At 39.8% G+C, this 21,871-nt stretch overlaps 6 protein-coding genes and 1 long non-coding RNA gene across 12 annotated transcripts in view; 4 read left to right on the forward strand and 3 right to left on the reverse strand.

The window, feature by feature from the left end:
- g6pc1a.1 (glucose-6-phosphatase catalytic subunit 1a, tandem duplicate 1) overlaps positions 1–2,203 on the reverse strand; it is a 2,828-nt gene extending 625 nt beyond the window's left edge. Inside the window, exons 1-5 of the mRNA XM_008314490.2 lie at positions 1,846–2,203; positions 1,653–1,762; positions 752–857; positions 560–675; positions 6–408 (exon numbers count right to left, since the gene is read on the reverse strand). Of these exons, the coding sequence (XP_008312712.1) occupies positions 6–408; positions 560–675; positions 752–857; positions 1,653–1,762; positions 1,846–2,063 (953 nt within the window). The 5' untranslated portion in view covers positions 2,064–2,203. The remainder of the gene's footprint in view (positions 1–5; positions 409–559; positions 676–751; positions 858–1,652; positions 1,763–1,845) is intronic.
- A 1,949-nt stretch (positions 2,204–4,152) lies between these two features.
- Positions 4,153–6,571, forward strand: g6pc1a.2 (glucose-6-phosphatase catalytic subunit 1a, tandem duplicate 2). Its single transcript, XM_008314401.3, has 5 exons — positions 4,153–4,479; positions 4,568–4,677; positions 4,790–4,910; positions 5,234–5,349; positions 5,694–6,571. Exons 1-5 carry the CDS (start codon positions 4,247–4,249, stop codon positions 6,194–6,196), a joined length of 1,083 nt encoding a protein of 360 aa, XP_008312623.1. The 5' UTR covers positions 4,153–4,246; the 3' UTR covers positions 6,197–6,571.
- Positions 6,572–6,709: 138 nt separating this feature from the next.
- LOC103381844 (ubiquitin-conjugating enzyme E2 D3-like) lies at positions 6,710–11,017 on the forward strand. Its single transcript, XM_008314400.3, has 7 exons — positions 6,710–7,597; positions 8,124–8,187; positions 9,154–9,185; positions 9,688–9,765; positions 9,905–10,010; positions 10,135–10,228; positions 10,307–11,017. The coding sequence occupies exons 1-7, from the start codon at positions 7,574–7,576 to the stop codon at positions 10,350–10,352; spliced, it is 444 nt and encodes a 147-aa protein (XP_008312622.1). The 5' UTR covers positions 6,710–7,573; the 3' UTR covers positions 10,353–11,017.
- A 632-nt stretch (positions 11,018–11,649) lies between these two features.
- Positions 11,650–14,288, forward strand: tfam (transcription factor A, mitochondrial). The gene is made up of 7 exons (NM_001319824.1): positions 11,650–11,770; positions 12,544–12,686; positions 12,793–12,863; positions 13,214–13,363; positions 13,502–13,597; positions 13,734–13,790; positions 13,889–14,288. The coding sequence occupies exons 1-7, from the start codon at positions 11,685–11,687 to the stop codon at positions 14,102–14,104; spliced, it is 819 nt and encodes a 272-aa protein (NP_001306753.1). The 5' UTR covers positions 11,650–11,684; the 3' UTR covers positions 14,105–14,288.
- A 1,720-nt stretch (positions 14,289–16,008) lies between these two features.
- On the reverse strand, positions 16,009–20,197 carry LOC103381840 (DNA-directed RNA polymerase III subunit RPC4). Of its 2 annotated transcripts, none has more exons than XM_017034786.2 (8): positions 19,523–20,197; positions 19,244–19,287; positions 18,996–19,153; positions 18,790–18,914; positions 18,278–18,386; positions 17,702–17,955; positions 17,057–17,206; positions 16,009–16,981 (listed from the first exon to the last, which is right to left on the reverse strand). In XM_017034786.2, exons 1-8 carry the CDS (start codon positions 19,712–19,714, stop codon positions 16,841–16,843), a joined length of 1,173 nt encoding a protein of 390 aa, XP_016890275.1. In that variant the 5' UTR covers positions 19,715–20,197; the 3' UTR covers positions 16,009–16,840. The 2 variants fall into 2 exon arrangements, with proteins under 2 accessions (XP_016890275.1, XP_008312618.1); XM_008314396.3 differs by having other exon boundaries at positions 17,057–17,209.
- Positions 19,593–21,871, forward strand: part of LOC103381842 (uncharacterized) — a 24,115-nt gene continuing 21,836 nt past the window's right edge. For 3 of the 5 annotated variants that reach the window (XR_521842.3, XR_001760452.2, XR_003050273.1), the window contains exons 1-2: positions 19,593–19,719; positions 20,820–20,973. This is a non-coding gene — a long non-coding RNA (uncharacterized LOC103381842). Of the gene's footprint in view, positions 19,720–20,819; positions 21,018–21,871 lie in introns of all 5 variants that reach the window. The other 2 variants (XR_003050272.1, XR_521841.3) reach the window with 2 other exon arrangements.
- LOC103381841 (ectonucleotide pyrophosphatase/phosphodiesterase family member 7-like) overlaps positions 21,020–21,871 on the reverse strand; it is a 4,394-nt gene continuing 3,542 nt past the window's right edge. Inside the window, exon 5 of the mRNA XM_008314397.2 lies at positions 21,020–21,736. Coding sequence (XP_008312619.1) covers positions 21,624–21,736 — 113 coding nt within the window. The 3' untranslated portion in view covers positions 21,020–21,623. The remainder of the gene's footprint in view (positions 21,737–21,871) is intronic.

The following is a 21,871-nucleotide window of genomic DNA, read 5'->3' on the forward strand; positions in this document are numbered from 1 at the left end:
AGGACAGGGAATAAAAAGTCACATGGTTTTCGGAGGAAAAGGTCCATCCTTCCAACAGATGGAGCAGAAACAAAGACAGAACAATACATCCTAACTTAAAGGAAACACTGATGTTCTTCCTGGTCTCAGTGTGGAGCGGTGAGTGCAGGCCCAGACCCAGACCAAACAGGGTGCCCATGTTACGCATGAGACTGGCGAAGGGTGTGCTGTCCAGAAGGACCCAGTCGGGCCTAATGCACCACTTCTGGGCCTTGTCCAGGGTCCACAGCAGGTCCACGCCCACAGCTTTGAGTAGGAGGTAGAAACCGACAGCAATGGAGGTCAAGAGGAGGGTGGTGGAGACGTACTTCTTCATGCTGGTATTGTAGATCCACTTAGACCGGGAGACACTCTCAGCTACAAGGACACCTGACACAATACAGTTGTATGTATGTCAGCAAGGGGACATTGAGACAAAGGTGGTTTTATAACAATGTTGTAGCTAATTCAAATGAAACTAACCCTAACATTTTAAACATTATTATAAAATACAAAATAAAAAAATTCAGAGGGAACTAACCTATAATGACTCCGGCAATAACCTGGTGAGGGAAGTGAGCAGCCATGTAGACCCTGGACATACAGACCACCAGCTCTACCACAGCCATCAGCGTCCACAAGCCTATCTGCAGGAACCTGACAGTGGACTGTGATTGTTAATGTTCACATGAATTCTTTAGCAAAAATTAAACACAACATATTTACTACTGACTTGAACAACAGAGGAGGACAGTGCTTTTCAGATGCGGTTGAGAGCAGTGCTGTTACCATCACATACCAGACACCAGCTGCACCCATAGCATGACCTGAAGGACTTCCTGCAAAACAGACACTTTCAATATCTTTAGGTCAATTCTTTAAAGTCAATCCTAAACTCCAAAGCTTACTGTGCAACTCTGTCATGTTCAGATATTAGCAAAGAAGAGACAAACTCTCCTCACGGTGGTTATTGATTTACTTTTGGGAAGAGAAAAACTGCAAATCTTCAGCACAGCACAAAGAACCGCTTCCTCTTTTTGGCACTTATATAGAGTGTAGTCCAGTAGCCGAAAATAACAAGGTAATTGTCAACAGCTAATATTTAGCCATATGTAATAACTAACTAACACAAACAAAGGAGCTCATATCAGTTAGCCAGGGAATGTAGTTTAATAAGCTAAAGGTTAGCCAAAACTTCAGACTGAGAGGAAACTAAATTCTAGCTAAGAATTTACAAATTGTTTTCCAGATGCCCAGTTGAGAACATGCTAGGATAAGTAGCTTAGATAGCTAAAAGTAGTTGAATGTTAATGAAAGATGCCAAGCAATCAGTGATTCTGACAAAACTGATTTAAAAGAGGAAACAAGTCAACTTTGCAGTTGAATTATTTTTAATAATCTCAACAAATGTGATAATCTGTATAGGGACAAACACAGACCTTATATAAAAGTTACTAAAATGACGATCAACTCCAAAGGACAGAGGAAGTTTTCAGCCAACTAATCAGCTCTTAAATGATGTACACTCATTTAAAGGAGGTTGTTTCTATATCCTGCCTGTTCCAAACACAGAGACTCTAAAGACAAACTTAAGAAAACAATGTGCTTCAGTGCAGGGGTGCTGGGAACCGTACCTGGCCCAGTCTCACATGTGATGGGGAACTGCTGCAGAGGAGGAACTGGTCCTGCTCCATAAAACCGGGTCTCATGAACCCACCAGTAGGGTCTCTCCCCAGACAGAACCCTAGGACAAAGGCAAAGACATAGGGACTCAGATCTCAGATTACACCTCCTGGAGGTGTCACCTTTTCTTAAAATCCAGTTTACCATTTGAGCACTAGGTTCAGCCAGTCTCCAATAACAGCCACCCAGATGAGCCTGAGCCCAGTGTTTTTCTGCAGGTGGAACCACACTGGGAACAGCCAGAAGAAGGTGGTATGAAGATCAGCCACGGTGGAGGCCAAATGGAACAGGCTCTGGTAGCTGCTGTATCCAGTCTGCAGGTGGACGGCCAACTCGACCCCCCAGCTGTGCAGGAGATCCATGGTCTCTGAGCCCAGACCTCTGTCTGCAGGTGATGAAGTGAGTCTCTTGTTCGTTGGTCCTGTTCTTTCAGACAGACTCTGTGCTCTGTTCCTGTATGTGTTCCCCAGCGGACTTTACTCAAGGCTAGATGTGTTTGTTTTTGGGACAGTGCAGGCAGGTTCCTTAACCTTTTTACCCATGAGGCCCCTGGGGCTGAATCCATCAATACGGAAACCAGATGACGTTAAAGTGAAAGGTCACAGGACTTATAGGATTTTTTTTTCTAGTAGAACAGAACTGGTTCATTTCCACATGGATCACGAAAACATTGCTGTAGATTTACGATAGATTTTCTCCGTTAAATACTGATGCACTGATTAATCACATGGGGAAAATACAGTTAATGCCCCTGTGTAGTGTTGACACCATTTTTGTTGGATGCTGTTTTTGGAGTTGATGTTGTTTCCAAAACTGCTTCGCCAAAGTTTGGTGTTTGTTCATCTTCATCTTCATCACAGGTCTTGTTTTTGTGGTAGAGACCACAGTGATGCTGATGTCAGACATAGAACCGTCTTCTTTACCTGTTCATAGTTAGGTTGTTCTCCACCACTGTTTTAGCTGCAGTACTGTTGGTTGATTAAACACCTCACTGTAGTCCTTCAAACCTCTGTGTGGTGGTGAAGACTTTTCACTGTTTTATTTTATTACCTTGCTTAGAATTACTACAAGTAATAATTACTTTTAATTATAATTGAATTGAACATTAATTTTGGTTGTAGGTGTCATTAAAAGAGGAATACCTCCAATGACCATTGTTTTTGTTATCTGTACACCCCCCATAGACCAGAAGTTATATTCCATGAATACAGCTGGTCTGAGTCTTTTAGATGTGGGCCAATATCCTGGTCTCCACGTAGTCCTGGCATCAAAAATCCTCTGTTGAGTAGTAGTAGAACTGGTAGTGGTAGTAGTAGTAGGAGTAGGAGTAGTAGTGGTAGTAGGAGTAGTGGTGGTAGTAGTGGTAGTAGGAGTAGTGGTGGTAGGAGTGGTAGTAGTAGTAGGAGTAGGAGGAGGAGTAGGAGTAGTAGTGGTAGTAGGAGTAGTGGTGGGAGTAGTGGTAGTAGTAGTAGGAGTAGGAGTAGTAGTGGTAGTAGGAGTTGGAGTAGGAGGAGGAGTAGGAGTAGTAGTGGTAGTAGGAGTTGGAGTAGGAGGAGGAGTAGGAGTAGTAGTGGTAGTAGGAGTAGTGGTGGTAGTAGTGGTAGTAGGAGTAGTGGTGGTAGGAGTGGTAGTAGTAGTAGGAGTAGGAGTAGGAGGAGGAGTAGGAGTAGTAGTGGTAGTAGGAGTAGTGGTGGTAGTAGTGGTAGTAGGAGTTGGAGTAGGAGGAGGAGTAGGAGTAGTAGTGGTAGTAGGAGTAGTGGTGGTAGTAGTGGTAGTAGTAGTTGGAGTAGGAGTAGGAGTAGGAGTAGGAGTAGTAGTGGTAGTAGGAGTAGTGGTGGTAGTAGTGGTAGTAGTAGTAGTAGTAATGCTAGTACAGTAGTGTAACGTTCCATCTTCTTCTTCATGTACTATCAGCAGCTATCTCCCTGGCTTTTACTGTATGATTTAATCATTGATCTCCTTATGTAATCCACAGAGGAGTGACTCCATCTTTCTGAGTAGAGCCATGTTTTCACCCAACCATCAAAAACAATTACATTACTGGAGAAATAATCAATTGAAATAGTCCTGTTTAAAGGATAGAAATCAAGCATGAAATCATAAGATTAAGTTATTTTTTAGGCCAGAAAACTAAATAAAATAAAATAAACTTTTAGAGGCAAATACCAGTCTGCAGCAATGTGGCCTGCATGTATTTAGTTAAAGTAGGTCAGTGTGTAAAATAAAAAAATAAAAAAAAGGTCAATGGTCAATAACCTTACGCAGTTTTTTTCACCGAAAAGATAGTAATTGACGTATTCTCCCTGGATATCTTTTCCACTTGTTTGTGTGACAAACTCCCAAAGTCTCCCGACTCCATGTGTTTTATTGCATACAGAATGTGCAAGGTCCAAAGATCAGCATGAGCATGCGTTTGGGTAGTGGGTCCTCTGGTATAAAATCCACCAGCTGTGTCACTGATAGCAACAGTCAGTGTTGTTTTTTTGTGTGTAACTCTCACTCACTCACTCTACAACAGTTTTACATCCACATACATCAGGCTGAGATGTTCAGCTCCGTCATGGACGCACTGCAGGGTTTTGGGGTGAGCAGTACCAACTACCTGCAGACTAACTATCAGGACGCCCAGGGTCTGTTTCTGTGGGTGTCCTGGGCCGCAGACCTGAGGAACACTTTCTTCATCTTCTTCCCACTCTGGTTTCACCTGCGGGCCTCAGTCGGCATCAAGCTCATCTGGGTGGCAGTGATTGGGGACTGGTTGAATTTGGTGTTTAAATGGTGAGAAGAGTCCATCATGTGGAGTTAAATTGTTGTCAGTGTAAATAATAAATGTTTTTTAAAAAGATGTTTCTATTGTGTTCCACAGGATCCTGTTTGGAGAACGGCCATACTGGTGGGTTCATGAGTCCCCTTACTACGCAAACAGAGTTGTACCACATATTGAGCAGTACCCCATGACCTGTGAGACTGGACCAGGTAAACACACATCTCACTTTTATTTTTTTTAACTTTGAATTAAATTTATTTAGTTCAGTCAAATAAAAAGATATGAAGAACGCCCTCTAACTGTTCATCCTGTGTCTTTCAGGCAGCCCCTCAGGACACGCCATGGGTGCCGCTGGTGTCTACTACACCCTGGTCACTTCCATCCTAACCCTAATGAGCAGCAAGAAGAAACATGCTACCAAGAAATCTGCTAACAGAGAGTGGTGAGTTCTTTTTCTCTCCTGGGAAGCTTGTTGACCATTTGTCACTCACTCAGACCTTATCAGCATGAACACATTATCTGCTGCTGTGGTTGATCATTGATCTCTGTCCACTGCTAGAAGGAGAGAGTGTATGTGGGGTGGAGGGTCACAAATGGGTTGTTTTGACGTCTGTGCAGTTCAGTGGTCTCTGATAAGCCAAGAACAACTGTGTCAACTCTCACTGCTTTTCGTTTTCCAGTGGTAGCACAAAACAAAATGTATTTGAATTCTGCTTCTCTGCTAAATAGTTAGTGAAGACGTCCAAATGTCTCTGTGTTTGACAGGTATCTGAAGGCACTTCTGTGGACACTGTTTTGGGGGGTCCAGGTGTGTGTGTGTCTCTCCAGAGTCTTCATCGCCGCCCACTTTCCCCACCAAGTCGTTGCTGGAGTCCTGACCGGTCAGTATGGACATGGTTCTGATTTTCTAAATTTTCCCCCTCACAAAGAAATTAGCAGAGCATTAGAGCAAGTGTACATTACACACACACACACACACACACTACAAATTAAGATCAGGAAAATTAATAATTGGTTGGTTGTTCACACATGGGCACCAGCCAATCTGTGGAAGCCAGAATTTTATATGTGAGTTATTGGGGATCAACTATTTATTTCACTCTATAAAATAAACATTTTAAATCTAATATCCAATGGATTACCTATCTATTGCCATAATCAATAAACAACTACTAAAATTAGAATTCATCGTATTCACTTTTGACCTTCACACTGTGGTTCTCAGGTATGATCGTGGCCGAGGCCTTCAACAGAACTCAGTGGATCTACAATGCCAGCATGAAGAAGTACTTCTACACTACCCTTTTCTTGACCTCTTTTGCTGTGGGCTTCTACCTACTGCTCAAAGCCGTAGGTGTGGACCTGCTGTGGACCATCGAGAAAGCCCAGAAGTGGTGCATCAGATCCGAGTGGGTCCACTTGGACAGCACGCCCTTCGCCAGCCTCCTGCGTAACATGGGCACCCTGTTCGGTCTGGGCCTGGGCCTGCACTCTCCGCTATACACCGAAAGCAAAAAAAGCAGCAACAAGTGGGTGAAAGCAGGTTGTGTCGTCAGTTCTCTGCTCCTGCTCCATCTTTTTGACTCCTTCAAGCCCCCGACCCACACTGCTGCACTGTTTTACCTGCTATCCTTCTGCAAGAGTGCCACCGTACCTCTGATTTCCGTCAGTATTATCCCATACTGCGTCAATGCTGCTTTAGGCCTGCAAAACAAAAAGTCAGTGTGACAAATGAACTCAGCTCCTAGAAACGAATACAACGTGGGAGTGCAGATTCTTCCAGACAGGAAGACAGTCACTCATGTTTAGAACTGATCTTCAAAAGAAGAGACCAACAATTGTCACTGGTGCTGCTGTTTGGACATCAACTATGTGAAAAAGGGCAACACAAAGGAAAGGCACTAAGATAACACTACATTTCAAAGATTGGCTTTAAGATTTGTGAAAAACAAAGAAAATAAGTTATACAGAACTGCTTTTCTGTGTTTGTTGCTAAGTCAGTTTGAGGTGAATGTCATTTTGAGTATAACAATGTGTTTTGTTACAGAAAATATTTTTTAACCTTTGGCAATATTTTTTAATAAAATGAAATACGTATAATGATTTAAATATCTTTGTGAATTTGTTGTTATACTGTTTTACTTGCAAATTATGTATATTTCACTTCTCTGTAGAACACTAACTAAGATGATGATGAAAAAAGGCTTGATAGCTCCTCACCTAGACCCTCCCACTACCTTATGTTTAAGTAGCTGGTGAGCCAATACCAGACCAGAGTCTGACTATAAAATAAGAAACACTTGGCTTGGTGGTGAATATCTCCCCTTGTTTAAAATGCATACACACACACACATACACACACACATAGTATATATTCCCCAATAAGTGATTGTTGCAGCGATTATTTGTCTTTAAACAACAGTTTTTATTTCTTTAGTCTTTGTACTGCAGAATTGGTGACCACGTGGACAGGTGTTTCAGAGTTTCTCACTTGAGCTGCACACTCCCGTTGAGTGTGTTGTGTTCATGTTTGCAGGTCCTTTACAGTTCATATTTTTGGTGTGTGTGCACATGGGCGTTGGCCATGGAGCAGGGTGAGTACTCTGTTCACCTAGGTCAGGGCTGGGTAATCTCTTCCACAAAGGGCCACTTTGGCTGCAGGTTTTGTTCCAGCCTAAACAGAGCACACTGACTGTTGACCAATCAACTGTCTAAAAAGACTCTAATCAGTTGATTAAAATAATCCAGGTGTGCTGCGGCTTGCAGCGACCCTTTGTGGATCAGATCGTCCACCCCTGACCTACATATTCGCCCTCCATCAAATGAATCTGCAACATTCACCATTTTGTTACATAAACATTGCATTATGAATGAAAACGTAATACAATAAAGGAATACAACGACGCTTCGTCACACAGAACTACGTTTCCCATGATCCACTTCAAAGGAGTGACAGTTATAAACAGGAGGGCGGAACTGTTGGACAAAAACAAACAGTACTTGTCGAGGAGGAACTCTGATTCCAGTCGTCTTTGTTAGAAACATTAAAACTCAACGTAAAAAATAAAATCAGAGTGTGCAGAGGAAGGAACTGCTCTGATCAGCATGGCACAGAAAAGGATAAACAAGGTATGCTTTAGCTACCTGCTAATTCTAATGTTACTGTAGCTGATGCGTCAGAATCCCATCATCTCCAACAGGTTAATAAAATTAAAATGATAATACTAGGGTACGTCTTATCAACTCGTTTGGACCCTGTTACACGTTTGGTTTAAGAAGAAATCAATGACACACACAAAAACATGAACTTTAACTATTTTGAAATGTGATGCTACCATAGTGGCTTGTTAGCTTCGTGTGTTAAGTAGTTTGGTAACTTCCGGGGCGGTGTTTAAACTTATCTGACACCTCTAAGCTTTGCTTTTACCCCTACTAATTTTTATATTTTCTTTTGCCATATCTGTAGTTTCGCGTGAATTCATCTGTTAGAGCTGTTGTAAATGCACCCGTTCTTATTCTCTTTTGTTTTCATGCTGATGCTTCTGTAAAGCTAGTGTCAAGTAAACCACAATGTCTTTCTGAATGTAATACAGCAACCGTTAGCATTAATGGTGGTTTTAAATGACCTGCTGCAGCAATTTGCTTTTTACATCAGGAGTTGCAAGACCTGCAGAATGACCCTCTTGTAAACTGCTCTGCTGGACCAGTAGGGGATGACCGTGAGTATACACTTTGTATTACCACTAGGAGTATTCCTGTGTATTGCCACTAGGCAGATGGGTCATTATGACACCTTTTCCTAATTGTAATCAAAGCAATCCTCGTTATTACTATTGTCTTAATGATTTTATTTAAGGTGTGGTGGTTTGGAGTCAAGCAGGTTGAATAGATGTACTTTTTCATACCCTCAACAAGTCTATCTACCATCTGTGTATGCCTTAATGTGAGAATAATGTGGGGAAAAACAATTGATTGGTGTTTATGGTCCCAGAAGTAAAACTTGATTAACAGAAGGTTTTGAAGTGACATTTGTTTTAGACCAGGGGCCACCAACGTTTCTCTTGCAAGCTACCAGTAGCTTGTTACCCCTTTCAAAGGTGCTCGCCAAAAAGGCTGATGAATCAAACATTTGAAAGCTAAATTTGATGATTTGTAAGTCTGCCTAAATTTGTATCCAATCAAAATGGACAGTTGTCCTGCCCCCTAACAAAACAAAATGTTTATGTGACATTTAGCTATTGATCAAAACATGTGCTGCTGTCAACCTTGATTAGTCAGTGGTGATGTGAGATGAGCTGGAGTCCTGATGGTGGGGGGAATAAGCCATTTTTATTTTAAATTTTCTGTACAATGTCGCCGTCTGCTGGCGATCTTTGTGGACTGCCTCGCTACCAAACAACAATAATAAAATACGTTGGTGAGTTAATATAAATGTTATATGTGGACAAATATTGTAAATGTTTAGGCGAAATAAACTTATTGACTTTGTTCAAATTATGAAAATAAATGTTACACAACACGACAAGCCTTTTTTTTTTGTAAAAAATTGTTCTCTGAGATCAAAAGGTTGGATACCCTGTTCTAGACTACTAAATGTCCTACAGTTGTACTTATATTAAAATGGTCAACATATATATGTAATATGTGCTGTATAACTTGCATTCTTTCTCCCCCCATTCATCTAGTGTTTCAATGGCAGGCAACTATAATGGGCCCGGTGAGTGTCATGACTGTAGTTGATGGTTCACTGAGAACAGGGAGAGGGTTTAGAACATTACATACAACATTGCTTCTACCTGCAGTGGAATAAATACAATTGAAACAAAAGATTGGATTGGATATTTGGTATAAGGGTACCATTGTCTGCATACTGACGTGTCATTGGACAGGTCATCTAATACAACTTTATAATTATAATTAATATAAGATTTGCTTTTAGTAGGAGACAATTGTAACCCATTTATCTCAGTTATCTTGTTTTCAAACAGAGGCTCCCCATGACTTTGGGTTAACCCTTTACTGTATGAGGGAGCATATTGATAAATCAAGTCATTTTAGCCTGTTGACACAAGTGTGACACTGCATTTACAGCATTTGATCTGGTGGTTGTGTGTAATATTTACTTCCCTTCCCTTCCTTTACTCTAGAGATAAAAATGATTTTAAATGCTTTGCTTTAATCTATAACGCTGACAGTCACCTTTCTTGTCTTCACCCCAGGCAGACAGTCCTTTTCAAGGAGGCGTTTTCTTTCTTACAATCAACTTTCCCACAGATTATCCTTTCAAGCCACCAAAGGTGAGACCTTCTATATAAAAATCTAACCTTTTATTAACATTTTAAAAAGTACAAAGATTCTCATCCAATCTGTTGCAAGTTGGTCATAAATTGATTTTCTTGAAACTGCACTAGCTGAAGAATATCTTCTCTCATTTAGGTAGCATTCACAACAAAGATTTATCATCCCAATATAAATAGCAACGGCAGCATCTGTTTGGACATTCTGCGGTCTCAGTGGTCTCCGGCATTAACAGTGTCAAAAGGTAATCACAGTCTTTATTGGTTTTTTGTTGTCATCAAAATCGTCATTTTGATGTGTCTCGTTAGTTTTTTGTGTCCCTAAACATCCTTAGTATACACATCAATCGGTTTTCATCTCCTTTTCAGTATTGTTGTCCATATGCTCACTGCTGTGTGATCCAAACCCAGACGATCCCTTAGTTCCAGACATTGCAACCATATATGTAAATGACAGAGACAGGCAAGTTTACACTGACGTTTAGGTGTCTGCTCTCATCACTGACAGCATCACATGACTCTGCCTCTTCCTCTTTTTCAGATACAACAGACTGGCAAGAGAATGGACCCAAAAGTATGCTTCTTAACAAAAAATCACATGAGAGAAAATAAATAAAACAGACGGAACATTTGTGTTCCAATTGTTTAAGCTGTTTCAGTCACAACACTGATATAAAATAAGGTTGGCGTAATCCTTTTTCTTCCAATAACTCAACTATTTTCACTGTTACTTTCAAGGCGTATTGTAATTAGTTTTAATAGGAAGCAGAGCCTCTACGTGGAACAAAAAAGTGTGCAAGGTCTTCATTTGTTTCATCCAAATTTTATTTATAACACATCACTACATTTTCTTTTCATTTTAAATGTATATGTCAAGAAACAGACAGGAGCCAAGTACCAGAAAGGTAGTTGGTTTGCTTTCAGCTGATCCATAACTGGACATAATTTTCAATGTCTTGTTTGAAGTTCCCGTTAAGGAATATAAAGTGATTGTTGATGTTAATTTACATTGGAGCAATTACAAGTTTTTCTGTTGTTGTTGTTATTTATTTATTTTCTTTAACCCACAAACATGTATCTAAAGGTTGAACGTGTTCCTCTATGTTTTTGATGTCTGTTTTATATTTATTTATCTACCCTTTAGAGTAGGTTTAAAAAAATAATTTTTATATTTCTGTGTATGCAGTCTCATGTTTGCCTGACGCCTGTGTGACACTTTTTGTACTGAAATAAATGGTGTTTTTTGCAGACATTCTCAGATTATTATTTATGTATTTTTGCATCCTGTGTTGATGTGTAAAGAATGTCTTACTTTACACATCACATTACAAAGAATGTTTTTTTATATTTGTTTATAAAACAAGATGAGAAGTGAAAAAGTGAAAAGAGTTTGTCAGATGAATAAATATTCCAATCCTTGACATTTTTGGTTATTTTGCAAAATTAGAGTAGTCTGTGCCTTTGTCTGTAACAAAAAAGTAAAGAAAATCCTAACTAATACTCTCTTTGCCATGCAAAATACATGTAGACTCTAATTACGTATATTTGGTATAAAATGAAATGAAATGAAGAAAAAATAAAGCCGAGGCTTAACTAAAACCCCCATTTCTATCTCTTTTCTCTGATTGGTCCATTCTGACAACGACAATAACCAATTACTCCGTTTTTAGAACTAAACACCCGCCAATGAAATTTGAGGATGTTAAGACGCTTCGGCCGTCTTCCCAGAATGCACCGCAAAGCGCTCGGGCGCCTTTTGGTTTGCACTGCATGTCAACAAGGTGGAAAGAGAGAGAGAGAGAGAGAGTGAACTTCTATTTCAATGGAAAATACAAACGCGTGCTAATATATCATTTTCGCCAGTTCTGCGGAATAATAAGTCAGAAATTCACTTTAAATATTCACAAACATAATTCACTATGGCTCCGTTCGGCTTGTTAACAGGAAGTGTTAGCCTTCTGGCGAGGTCCTTCAGTCTCCTGTCCTGCACTGGATCATTGGCAAGGTATAGCTATTCTGTTTTGTTGCAGAGCTCCTGTTAATGTAGCAGGAGCCAGCTAGCATTAGCAAATTAGCACATTGTTTTTAATGTGTGCACTGTGTGTAAATCATATGTCACCACTTGCAGCATTAAGACGCAAATGCCTAATTACTTAAGGCAACTTGTCTTGGCATCTTGGGGTTAAAATCTGTGATTATTTAACCGTTACCCGGTTTTAAGATCAAAGAGACAGGTCTCGTCTAACAAATGCTATTTTCTTTGTGTCTAAAGTCGATTAAAGTTAACAATAAATTGCACACGCAACTCAGTGTATTTTGCTTTTTGTATTCATCATTCACATTATAAATGATCAATACAAAAACAAAATACACTGATTGTTGATTGACTGACTCAAATGGTGAGTCACTTTGCATAAAAGCGTTTGCTAAATGTATTGTAATGTGATGTAATGATTTGCAAAGTATTACCATTATGTGCAAAGATATTCTAAATTTTACTATATTTTTGTACATAATTTTAACACGTTGCTTACCATTGATAATTAATAAAGGCATGAAAAAATGTGTATACAAGAAAAGTCAAATAAAATTTGAAAAAATTATAAATTATTTATTTAGAATTAAAATTTATAAAAAATAAAAATCTAATTTTATCAATAACACTAACTGTGTGCACACGATGTATGCATAAACCTGAATGGAAAATATATAGGCTGAAACAGTTGTTTAATGAGAGTTTTGCATATTCACACTATTACCGTTACTCAAATAATGAAGGCGTACCAGTCTCCTCCCTGTTGCCTCCGTGGGGATAGTGAGATGTTTCCAGTCTCAGGCTGACGGCCCACCAAAAAGACCTGCAAATGGATTTGTACGATACCACGTTGAACAGGCTCCGGTTGTAGCAAGTCGAAACCCAGGTAGGTTTCTATTAATTAAAATTATGCTTTTGAAATCCAGTTAAATATCTATTAATTTATGCTATCATTTCATTTTCTGTTGCCATCCTGTGTTTTCTGCCATTAGAAATCACAGTAAACCAAAGAATGAGTATGATTGCCCAACAATGGAGAGAGATGAGCGCTGAAGAGAAGAAGGTACTTTTATCCTTTACTTTTTAACAATTTAAAAATCCAGTATATTTTTTCCTAAGTTAAAGTCCTAGATTTTGTTTGTTCTGAGGTTTCTCTTTTCTTTCAATCTTTGATTGGGTGAGACTGCTTTTATTTATGGTAAAATAGCTACCTGTTCTCTCAGGCAAATATTGCCTGCACTGAATATTGACAATAAATATTGTTGAAACTGTGAAATATTGTTGAAAATGTGGATATAGGCAAAAGTTATTGCAGACAGGCTGTACTTCGGTTCAGACCTTTTACTTGGAGGAAATTTTAATAACTAGACCTGTGTTTTGAACACTGTATTTTCTTTTCTCCTAAACCTGCAGCCATTTATGGAGGCCTACCTACGGGACATGGAACAGTTCAAGGTAGATCTGAAGAACTACCAGGCTCAGCTGACTCCACAACAGATCCAGCAACATGCTCTAGAGAAAAAGCAGAAACAGGACAAAAGGAAGGCCAGACGCAAGAGGAAGGTAAGATGGACATTAAATGGACAGTAAATATCATGGAAAGCTGAAACAACAATAATAATAATAATCCCATAGTACTATGAACATTTTATTATTGTTCATCATGGATTCATGTTTTTACTCCACTACTATGCGATGCAGGAGTTGAGTGACCTCGGGAAACCCAAAGGTCCTCGCAATGCTATCAACATCTACATAATAGACCATTATGTAAGAACAGAAGGAAACACTGCATTGGTGAGTAAAGGTAGTTTAGCGATGAATACACTGTAGTGACCAGTCAGTAAGAAATACAGTATATGTATAGAATCAATTCAAGTTCTGTCATAAAACAACTGTTATTAGTACAATAATGCTTTTGTCTTCTTTCTAGGAAAAAATGAAGAAGCTCTTTGAAGGTTGGAAAAGTCTTTCAAGTGAGGAGAAACAGGTTTGTCTCTCTCTCTCTCACACACACACAGTTATTATGTTGTTTTAATTCTTGCATTGAATCATCCAAGTTGACATTTTCCACATTACCTACCTCAGGTCTACGTTCAACTGGCTGAGGATGACAAAGTCCGCCATAGGAATGAAATGAGGCTGTGGGAGACCCACATGCTTGAAATAGGGAGAGAGGACGTGATCCGAGGGAAAACACTCTCCACATTTTTAAAAACTGTGGCCAAAAAAAAAGTCAAGCTACTGAAGGCTGAATCTAAGAAGAGAAAGATAAGAAGCTTGCCTCCTTCCATAATGACATAAGCTGTGTTTACCTACTGAGTTTAAAAGGGAAAAAGGGTTGTTGATGACAGAAGCTGGGCCGATCCAGGGGCTGTACCCTGATTCAACAGGACACTTCAACAGAAGGAACATTTTAAATCATTTGCAAATTAAAAAGAAAAAGTACATATAAATAAAAGTAAAGTACTAAAGTGGATTTGGATTTGGATTTTCACCATTGTCCTGGTGAAATGTATTTTGTGAAAGCTGGGGCATTATTCCCAGTTTTCAGTGAGGTGGAGTGAAACGACTGATGGTTGACCATCATTTCTATCTGTTAACCAGAATATTTGACACCAACAGCAGCAAGGGTTTGTTCACACATTTCAGGTACGAACACTGTTTACACTTTAGTTAACATGGGAATGCTAGCATCCGTACCTTAGTCCGCACTCAAGCAGGTAACCACACAGCTAACAATACAAGGATCATAGTTAGCTTCAAGACAGAAAATTATCAATATTGTATACTATATCAGTTGTGTTTAAACCAAATGAAGGCTAGATTTATGACACAAAATGTGACCATGTGACTCACAGCCACACCTGTAGACAGGTAGATGCTAATACCAGAAATAAGTGACGACCGAATGCCAACAAGTCTTGATTTGTGCAAACTAAGATGCATTTCTACATTGGCCCCAACCAAATAAAGGAAACCACATCTTACAGAACATGTTACCAGTGGATGTGTGTGCTCCATGGTGCTCAAGCCACATGTTTGTTCACTCTGTTTGGCTGCAAAGCACTGACTGGAGATTGGGTATCATGTTTCCAGTGATGTAACCTGACTGAAATTCTTTTGTATCATCTATTATAATAAACTTGTTGCAAAGTCATGCCATAAAATCCTGTTGTTGTGGGGACAATGTAACAACTGACGCCTGTTGTTTCATATACAGAGTTTTTAAATAGTGCATTTTTCTCACAAGCTTGACAAAGAAATGTGTTCTGTGAGCAGCTGTAAAAAGCTTGTAGTCTATATAAATATCTCTTTTTTTGAATGTCTTTTGAAATATGCTTAGGCAGGTATGTGCTGTATTTAGTGTGTATTTACGGCAGATATTTGTATTGTTTATTAAGCTAATAAACATTTACAGACATTTTTAATACTTTTCATACTTTAAATACTACTTTTCTTTATTCAGTAGTCATGTCTAAACTAAGGGAGGGTGGTAAAATACAGAACTTTCTGCATGTTTTTAACCTATTTCTATCAGGCAAGGAAAGAAAATAAACATTTCTGTTGCTCACCTGAAATGTTACCTTCTGGTATGTTTCAGGTGAGCACCAGAAATAATAGATTTTTTAAATTTTTTCCTCATGTCCCTTTAGGGGCTTATATAGTTTAAGCAAAAAATTATAAAGTATTTTAACTGAACTGTGAAAATGTGTCCAATTTACACTCTTGATTTCTGGACCACATTACTGATGCTCAGCTAAAACATCACGGGTTCGATCTCCAGTAATAACTGATGGTCTTTGTGTTTGGAGGTGACATGCTAATTCACTCTTAATTGACCACAGGTGTAAGTGGGAGTGTGACTAGTTTTCTCTCTATATATAGTCATGTTATGAACTGCACAACTGTATAGTGCATAAAAAATGTATTAATACTACTACTGTAAGCACAGTATCAATATTGGTAAGTATTATGTATTTGGATTAATATACTGTAAGTTTCTGTTTTCTTAGTCAACTGGACACAAATAATTGTTTGGAAAAATTTGTGGGCCAACAAAAATCCACCCCAAAGTACTATGATTGGTCCCAAGTTGGTCCCTGTTTGATATTATTGATCATTTGTTATTTTCTATGTATATTTATTTGTTGTCTTTATTGGCTTCACATTTTATTTGTAGTGAATCAGTGCAGTATGAAACTGAGCAAAGGACAAAGAGTTGATTTATTCTAAAACATTTGACAAAACACAGAAAAATAACAAGGTTGTATGCATTGTAAGTCAAAGACGTAGTCAGAAAACTGCTGAAACAGAGGTGTAGAAAAATGGCCGATTACACATAATGAGACATCTGTATGGAGGACATTAAAATGATTGGTAGACAATAAAAAAGAGCCCAGCTCTGCAAAGAAACCGCCGAACAGATCGTCACAATCCTCCTACATTCTCACAGTGGTAATAAGCAGATGTGTCAAACAGCCTGAAAGCAGTTTTAATAGGCTGTACAAACAAAGTAGGAAGGGCTGCTAATTACAAATGACAAGAGCTTAAGCCCAGGAAAACTACAGCTGCACCTATTAGTCACACTCCGACTTCTTTCCCATCAGCTTTATCTCATTAATGGTGGATCATTTTGACTTTTCACTAATGATCGTTGACTTCCGGAGAACACATTGCGATGTTGACAATTACATCACGTTGGTGTCTCTCGTTGCTGTTGTGCTGGTGTGTCCGCTCTCCTCTGGAGGAGCAGTTGTGAAAGGTATTAAAGCTGATCGTTGCTTATGTAACTGTAACATGATGGAGGTCACGGGAATCAGTAAGAATATCTGTCCAAGGCTGAAATTTCTTTTCCCGTCCAGCAACAGGAAAACTTCTGGCAGTGCTCTCACAGGACATACAAGTGTGACAGATATTAAAAAGGTAAGGAAGTAGCTGCCTTAAAAAACTTCACCCAAGCAGAAATAAGAAAACACAGTCACCCTGTGAACAAGCAGACATCCTTTGAGGTCCTTGTGCAGACGCTGTCTGTTTGTGTCACGGTTCTTTCTTCTGCTGTGATGCTGCCTGTGTCAGTAAAGACTGGAAGTCAGGAGACAGGACCAGTTTGTGGTGGACATTTCCCAGCACCATCATGTCTCCGCTTTTTCCTTCAGAGTGTCGTACAGACACCAGTTCCTGGAGAAAGATGACACAAAGTCTAACAATCACAGACAAACACAGGAGTGTGTTCTGTTGATTTCTCTTCCTTACCTGTAAAAAGGAGAAGGCAGCTCCTTCAGACACATCCATGACAATGTCCCCCATCTTCAGCTCCACCTTTCCTGACTTCCTTATCTGCAGTTTACCCAAAAATCCCTCTGGCATCTGTGACAGCACGGGGCATCCTGACTTCATCCTGAGCTGCTATGGCGGGGCACAAACGCACAGAAATCGCAAAATTTGGGTAAATGGCAACGCCTCATGTTTTGAAACTGAAAAGGTCAGCTGCTGATGTGGATGACAGTGTCGAATCCCACAATTCATTTTGCCTTGTGTTAGGATGACAGTGGAAATCAAATGTTTCCAGATGATACGATGAGAAACGAGACATGACAGTGGGATAATACAGTACAAATACACACAAATACACTGTTAATTTGTTTTTGGTACATGTGATTGTGGTTTAAACTGACTACTGCTGGGTGCAGCCCTAACTAGGAATGTCTGGATCAATTACTGGAAGAGAACAAAGGAAAACTGTGTCAGATTTTTCCGGTTTTCTGTGACCGACAGTTTTTTTTGGTTTTGATTCATGTGAGTGCTGAAGCGATTCAGGCCTAGCTGAATGCTCTCATTTGTTGTGACACGTGATGATGTGGAAGTACAGCACTTCATGTTGTGCTTCCTTTGACTCACCAATGATTGCAGATGTCTTCTATCTTCGGCCTTGCCTTCCTTCTTGGCCGCCTTCTCTGTCGGAGACCTGAGCGGCAGGGCATCCTTCTGCTCAGACAATTGACCTGGGACGCAGTCAGGAAGCTGCATGAAGAAGAGCTCCTGCCTGTCTGACGTGCTGAGCTCATGCAGCAAGTCTGCCAGAGACGTCTGCTGTGGTTTGGGCAGCAGCGCTGTCCTGCTGTAGCTCCCTCCACGTCTGTGGTCGTCTGGACCTGCCAACATGACGGCCACAGTGTTTAGGACGAGAACGAGAATCATACAGATCAGCAGCCTCAGGTACTTTTGCAGTCACTGAGGGTTAGTACTGTTGGTGTAGTTGATTTTCTTTAGTTGATATCCCAGAGTAAACATGCTGTTTACTTCCATTTTACACAACAAGCAGTTGCTGTGGAGCTACGTTTGCAGCTGCAAGGCTGACATCCTCTTTACCATCTAATATCAGAAGAGGCTGTGTTTGCAGAAGAGTCAGGAAAAAAATGGAAACAACATTTCTAGTTCTTGCCCTCAGGGTTGAATGTAGTTTCATGAAATCACCTGAAGTGGTTGACAGAGTTTGCTTCTTTATGAATCTGCTGGTGTCACACAGAGGCAGCTGGATGGGCTTCAGCTTGGCATCGTTCTTCAGATTTGGATCGTCTATGAACTGTGGGATTGGGAGACGGGATATGAAATATTAAAGTGCTGTATTTCACAGAATATTAAGTGTGCTTTCATACCATATATGGCCACAAGAGGGCACTGTCTACCCTTATGGCAACTGAACGCCACTTGAAAAAACTGACTCGACTGAACCATAAAGATTACCATAAAGAACAGAAATAAGATGCAGGACTGACGACATCCGAGCAGCAGAGGAGACGGGGCTTCGTCTTCCTCTGTTGTCCAACTGTTTTAGAACAACACTGAGGTTGAATTGACTCAGTGTTGTGGAATAAGATCAGAAACGTGTTGAACTTCTCTGCCTGTTTTGTAAATATATTCAGCCTGCTGTCAGCTGGTGTGTGAATAAATGGTTCAACTTTAAGTCTTGTTGAGGAGTTACTTACATCGTCTCTCTGTAGTTTATTGAGGATCTCGTCTTCATCCTCCTCTGAGCGTTTCCTCTCTTTCTTTACCACTTTATACACGGGGGAGGTGGAGGAGTCACGTAACTCAGCTGCACCACGCAAACCTGAGCAGAGGGTCCAGCGTTAGACAAGACTATACTGCACCATGTATGTGACTGACCAAAACAGTACACAGAACCACAGACCTGTTTTGCATATTATATCAGCAGGTCCCTGTTCAAAGATAGAGTGAGACTGGATAGTCTGGGGTTTCTCTCTCCTCCTCCCTCTGTTCTCTCTTGCTCCTCTCCTCTCGTCCCTCTTCCTCTCCTTTTTTGAAGTCACATTAATGTTTTCTGTCACCCTGGAATTGGGCCCAATAGTTATTAGCATTTAAATGTCAATAATCATGTGTTTATGTGCACAAAGACTGGAATTCATGATGATTACTTACTCAGGTTTGCTTTTTCTCACAGCGTGGACATTGGGCTCGAAGGTCTTAATAAATCACATGTAATAAAAATATAAAAGGTTAAATTACTGAATATTTTTTCCTGTCTGTCGTACTGTGGAAGCAGGTGTAATACCAACAATTTCCACCAGAGGATGAATGAAACGGTTCTCTCTTAATTGATGTTGTTTATTGATGATAATTTCTATGAAAAGTATCTTTTTTTCTTCATTTATTTCCTTCCATTTAGGCCTACGTTACCCCTTAAAACAAGTTTGTTACCTTAGTTTTTTTGAAGGCTCCTCCTAATGTTAGGTCTCTGGTTCTGAGGGAAGTCAATCTCACAGGTGGAGGTGGAGAAGACAAACTCCTGACGGTGGCCGGAAGTCCTCTGGCTGCGGTGAAACTCAGCCCGGCCCTGCTGCTGAGTCCAGAGGAGCTGGGGAATCTTGGAGCATCTCCGGAGTCTGACATTTACGGTAAAAATGATTTCTCCCAGACTATCATAAAAACGCTTTAAACAACATGGCGACGCCCTCTATATGGATATAAAACGCTTCAGTAATTCGTTTTTTCCCTCGGGACTTAAATTAAAAACCACATTTCTACTTTTATTTAAGCACGTTATCCTTCACTTTGTTTATAAACTGCGTCACAGAACACAAGGGAGCGCTCGTTTCCGTGTTTTCATCACAAAATACCGTTACGGGCGGTTCTGCTCGGCCCTACCGCAGTGCATCGTCCGGGAGCAGGCTGTTGTACTGAGCACTGGATGCTCGGTTCCGAATGTCAAAAATGTCAAATATGTTGTTTTAAGAATTATCTTGCAGCTACGTCCGGTCGCATGTCTTCCCGGTCGAGTCGGACGGTTTGAAAATCCTCCCACAAAGGACTTAGGGCGCGTAGATGTAGTCACACGGCTGCCATTGTTGTTGTTCTTAAAACTGCAATTTTCATAACACATCACAAGATGGCGTCGTTTGTCAGCGCATGGGGATAACCAAGTCACACTTATCTAAAATAACTAACTAACTAAACTAATAATGAAATTTTTGATAATGGTGCTCTGGGCATTTACACATCCTGTTTATAATTAGTCAGAAATATTAATGTGCATTTATTTTACCCCTTTTTATGCTTGTACTACTATATTTAAGAGGCAGTTTGTGCTTATTTGTTCCTAAGGCAAATGTCTTCCTCTCTTCTTCTTGTTCTTTCTCACATCTTTCCTTCTTCTACTTCTGCATGTGTTGTAAGAAGTGGCAATGATGACGAGACATGCAGAAAATACAATTGCTGCTGAGGAGCCAGTCTATAGCCTCACATTAGCATTAACATCTGTGAACAGCAGACAAAAGCGACAAACGTGAGAAAGATGGCAAACACATTGCTCTAACACAATAATACACACAATAATGAACACAGCAAACACCTATTTATTCAGTGTTATTTGTAATGTTACTATCTGGTAATAGGACAGTGGTAACTTTTATCTCTGGTATTGCCCGCTGAGACCAGCATTTGTCTCACATTGTCCAAGTGTCCATCATGGACCTCTATTTTTACTGCCCGTCTTTAGGTAGCAGCATCCCCAGAGCACTGTAATCCAACAGCTGGAACTATATATCTTCAGAGCTGGAGCCAGGGATCTCTGAGAGGATGATCTGTTTGACGTCTCCATGATGGAGAAGTGGAGTCATACCATGGTCAGAGATGATGATCACATTCATCTGGTCAGTGAGGCTGTTCCCCAATTTTGTCACGGATGTATCTTATGGTACGATGCACTTGCCTTTATATCTTCGCACCTCTGTTGAGTCTGGTCCAAAGGTGTGGCTGATATATTACTGCTGTTACTGTATCTTTACTATTGGCAGATCATATATGAGCTCCTCGATATTCTTCTTTAAATTACAAACGTAATGTTCATTAGCATAGTGATGTTCTTGACCTTTAAAGTCAGAAAAACAAAAAAGTCAAGAAAACAAAATGTCATTTTAGAGCTGATGGGGGTAAAGGTTTCATGCTTATTGCAAAACAGGTTGTGTAAAACTGTACAAAGAGCTTCAGCGCCTCACTGAGGAAGGATTGTTGACAGGTCAGAGTGTTAATATTTGACCTTGTTTTTTTTTTATTCAAGCAGAAAAAAACAGTTGGAAATGCTCTTTATTTGTCCATAGCTTTTAATAGGAATACAAATAGTATTCAGTAGTATTTTAAGTTGACTATCAGTAAATGTGACTATGCCACAATATTTATTCTTTTCCAGGTCACATTGAAAAGTTAATCAAATAAAACACCCATCCCAATTAAATCTAAAATATTTTTTTTCATTTAGTTTCACATTGAATCTTTTTTTAAATCTGAGATTAGAGACATTTCTTTATGATTTTCTCCTTTTCCATATCATGTAAGAAGTGGCAATAACGAAAACCACTGCAAGACTCCCGATTGTTGCCGCCAGGCCAGTGACCACCTTATGATTGTTCTTTGTAGCTGAAAAACACAGAGAAAACAATAATAGTAACAAATTAAGAAGTAAACATTACAACACAAAAGTACATAACATTAAACTGTACAGACAAAATGTCACGGTCTGGGTGCCTAGCTAACATATATAGGCCACTAATG

Source organism: Cynoglossus semilaevis, chromosome 8 (genome assembly GCF_000523025.1).
Source record: "Cynoglossus semilaevis isolate Cse_v1.0 chromosome 8, Cse_v1.0, whole genome shotgun sequence".
Lineage (NCBI taxonomy): Eukaryota > Metazoa > Chordata > Actinopteri > Pleuronectiformes > Cynoglossidae > Cynoglossus > Cynoglossus semilaevis.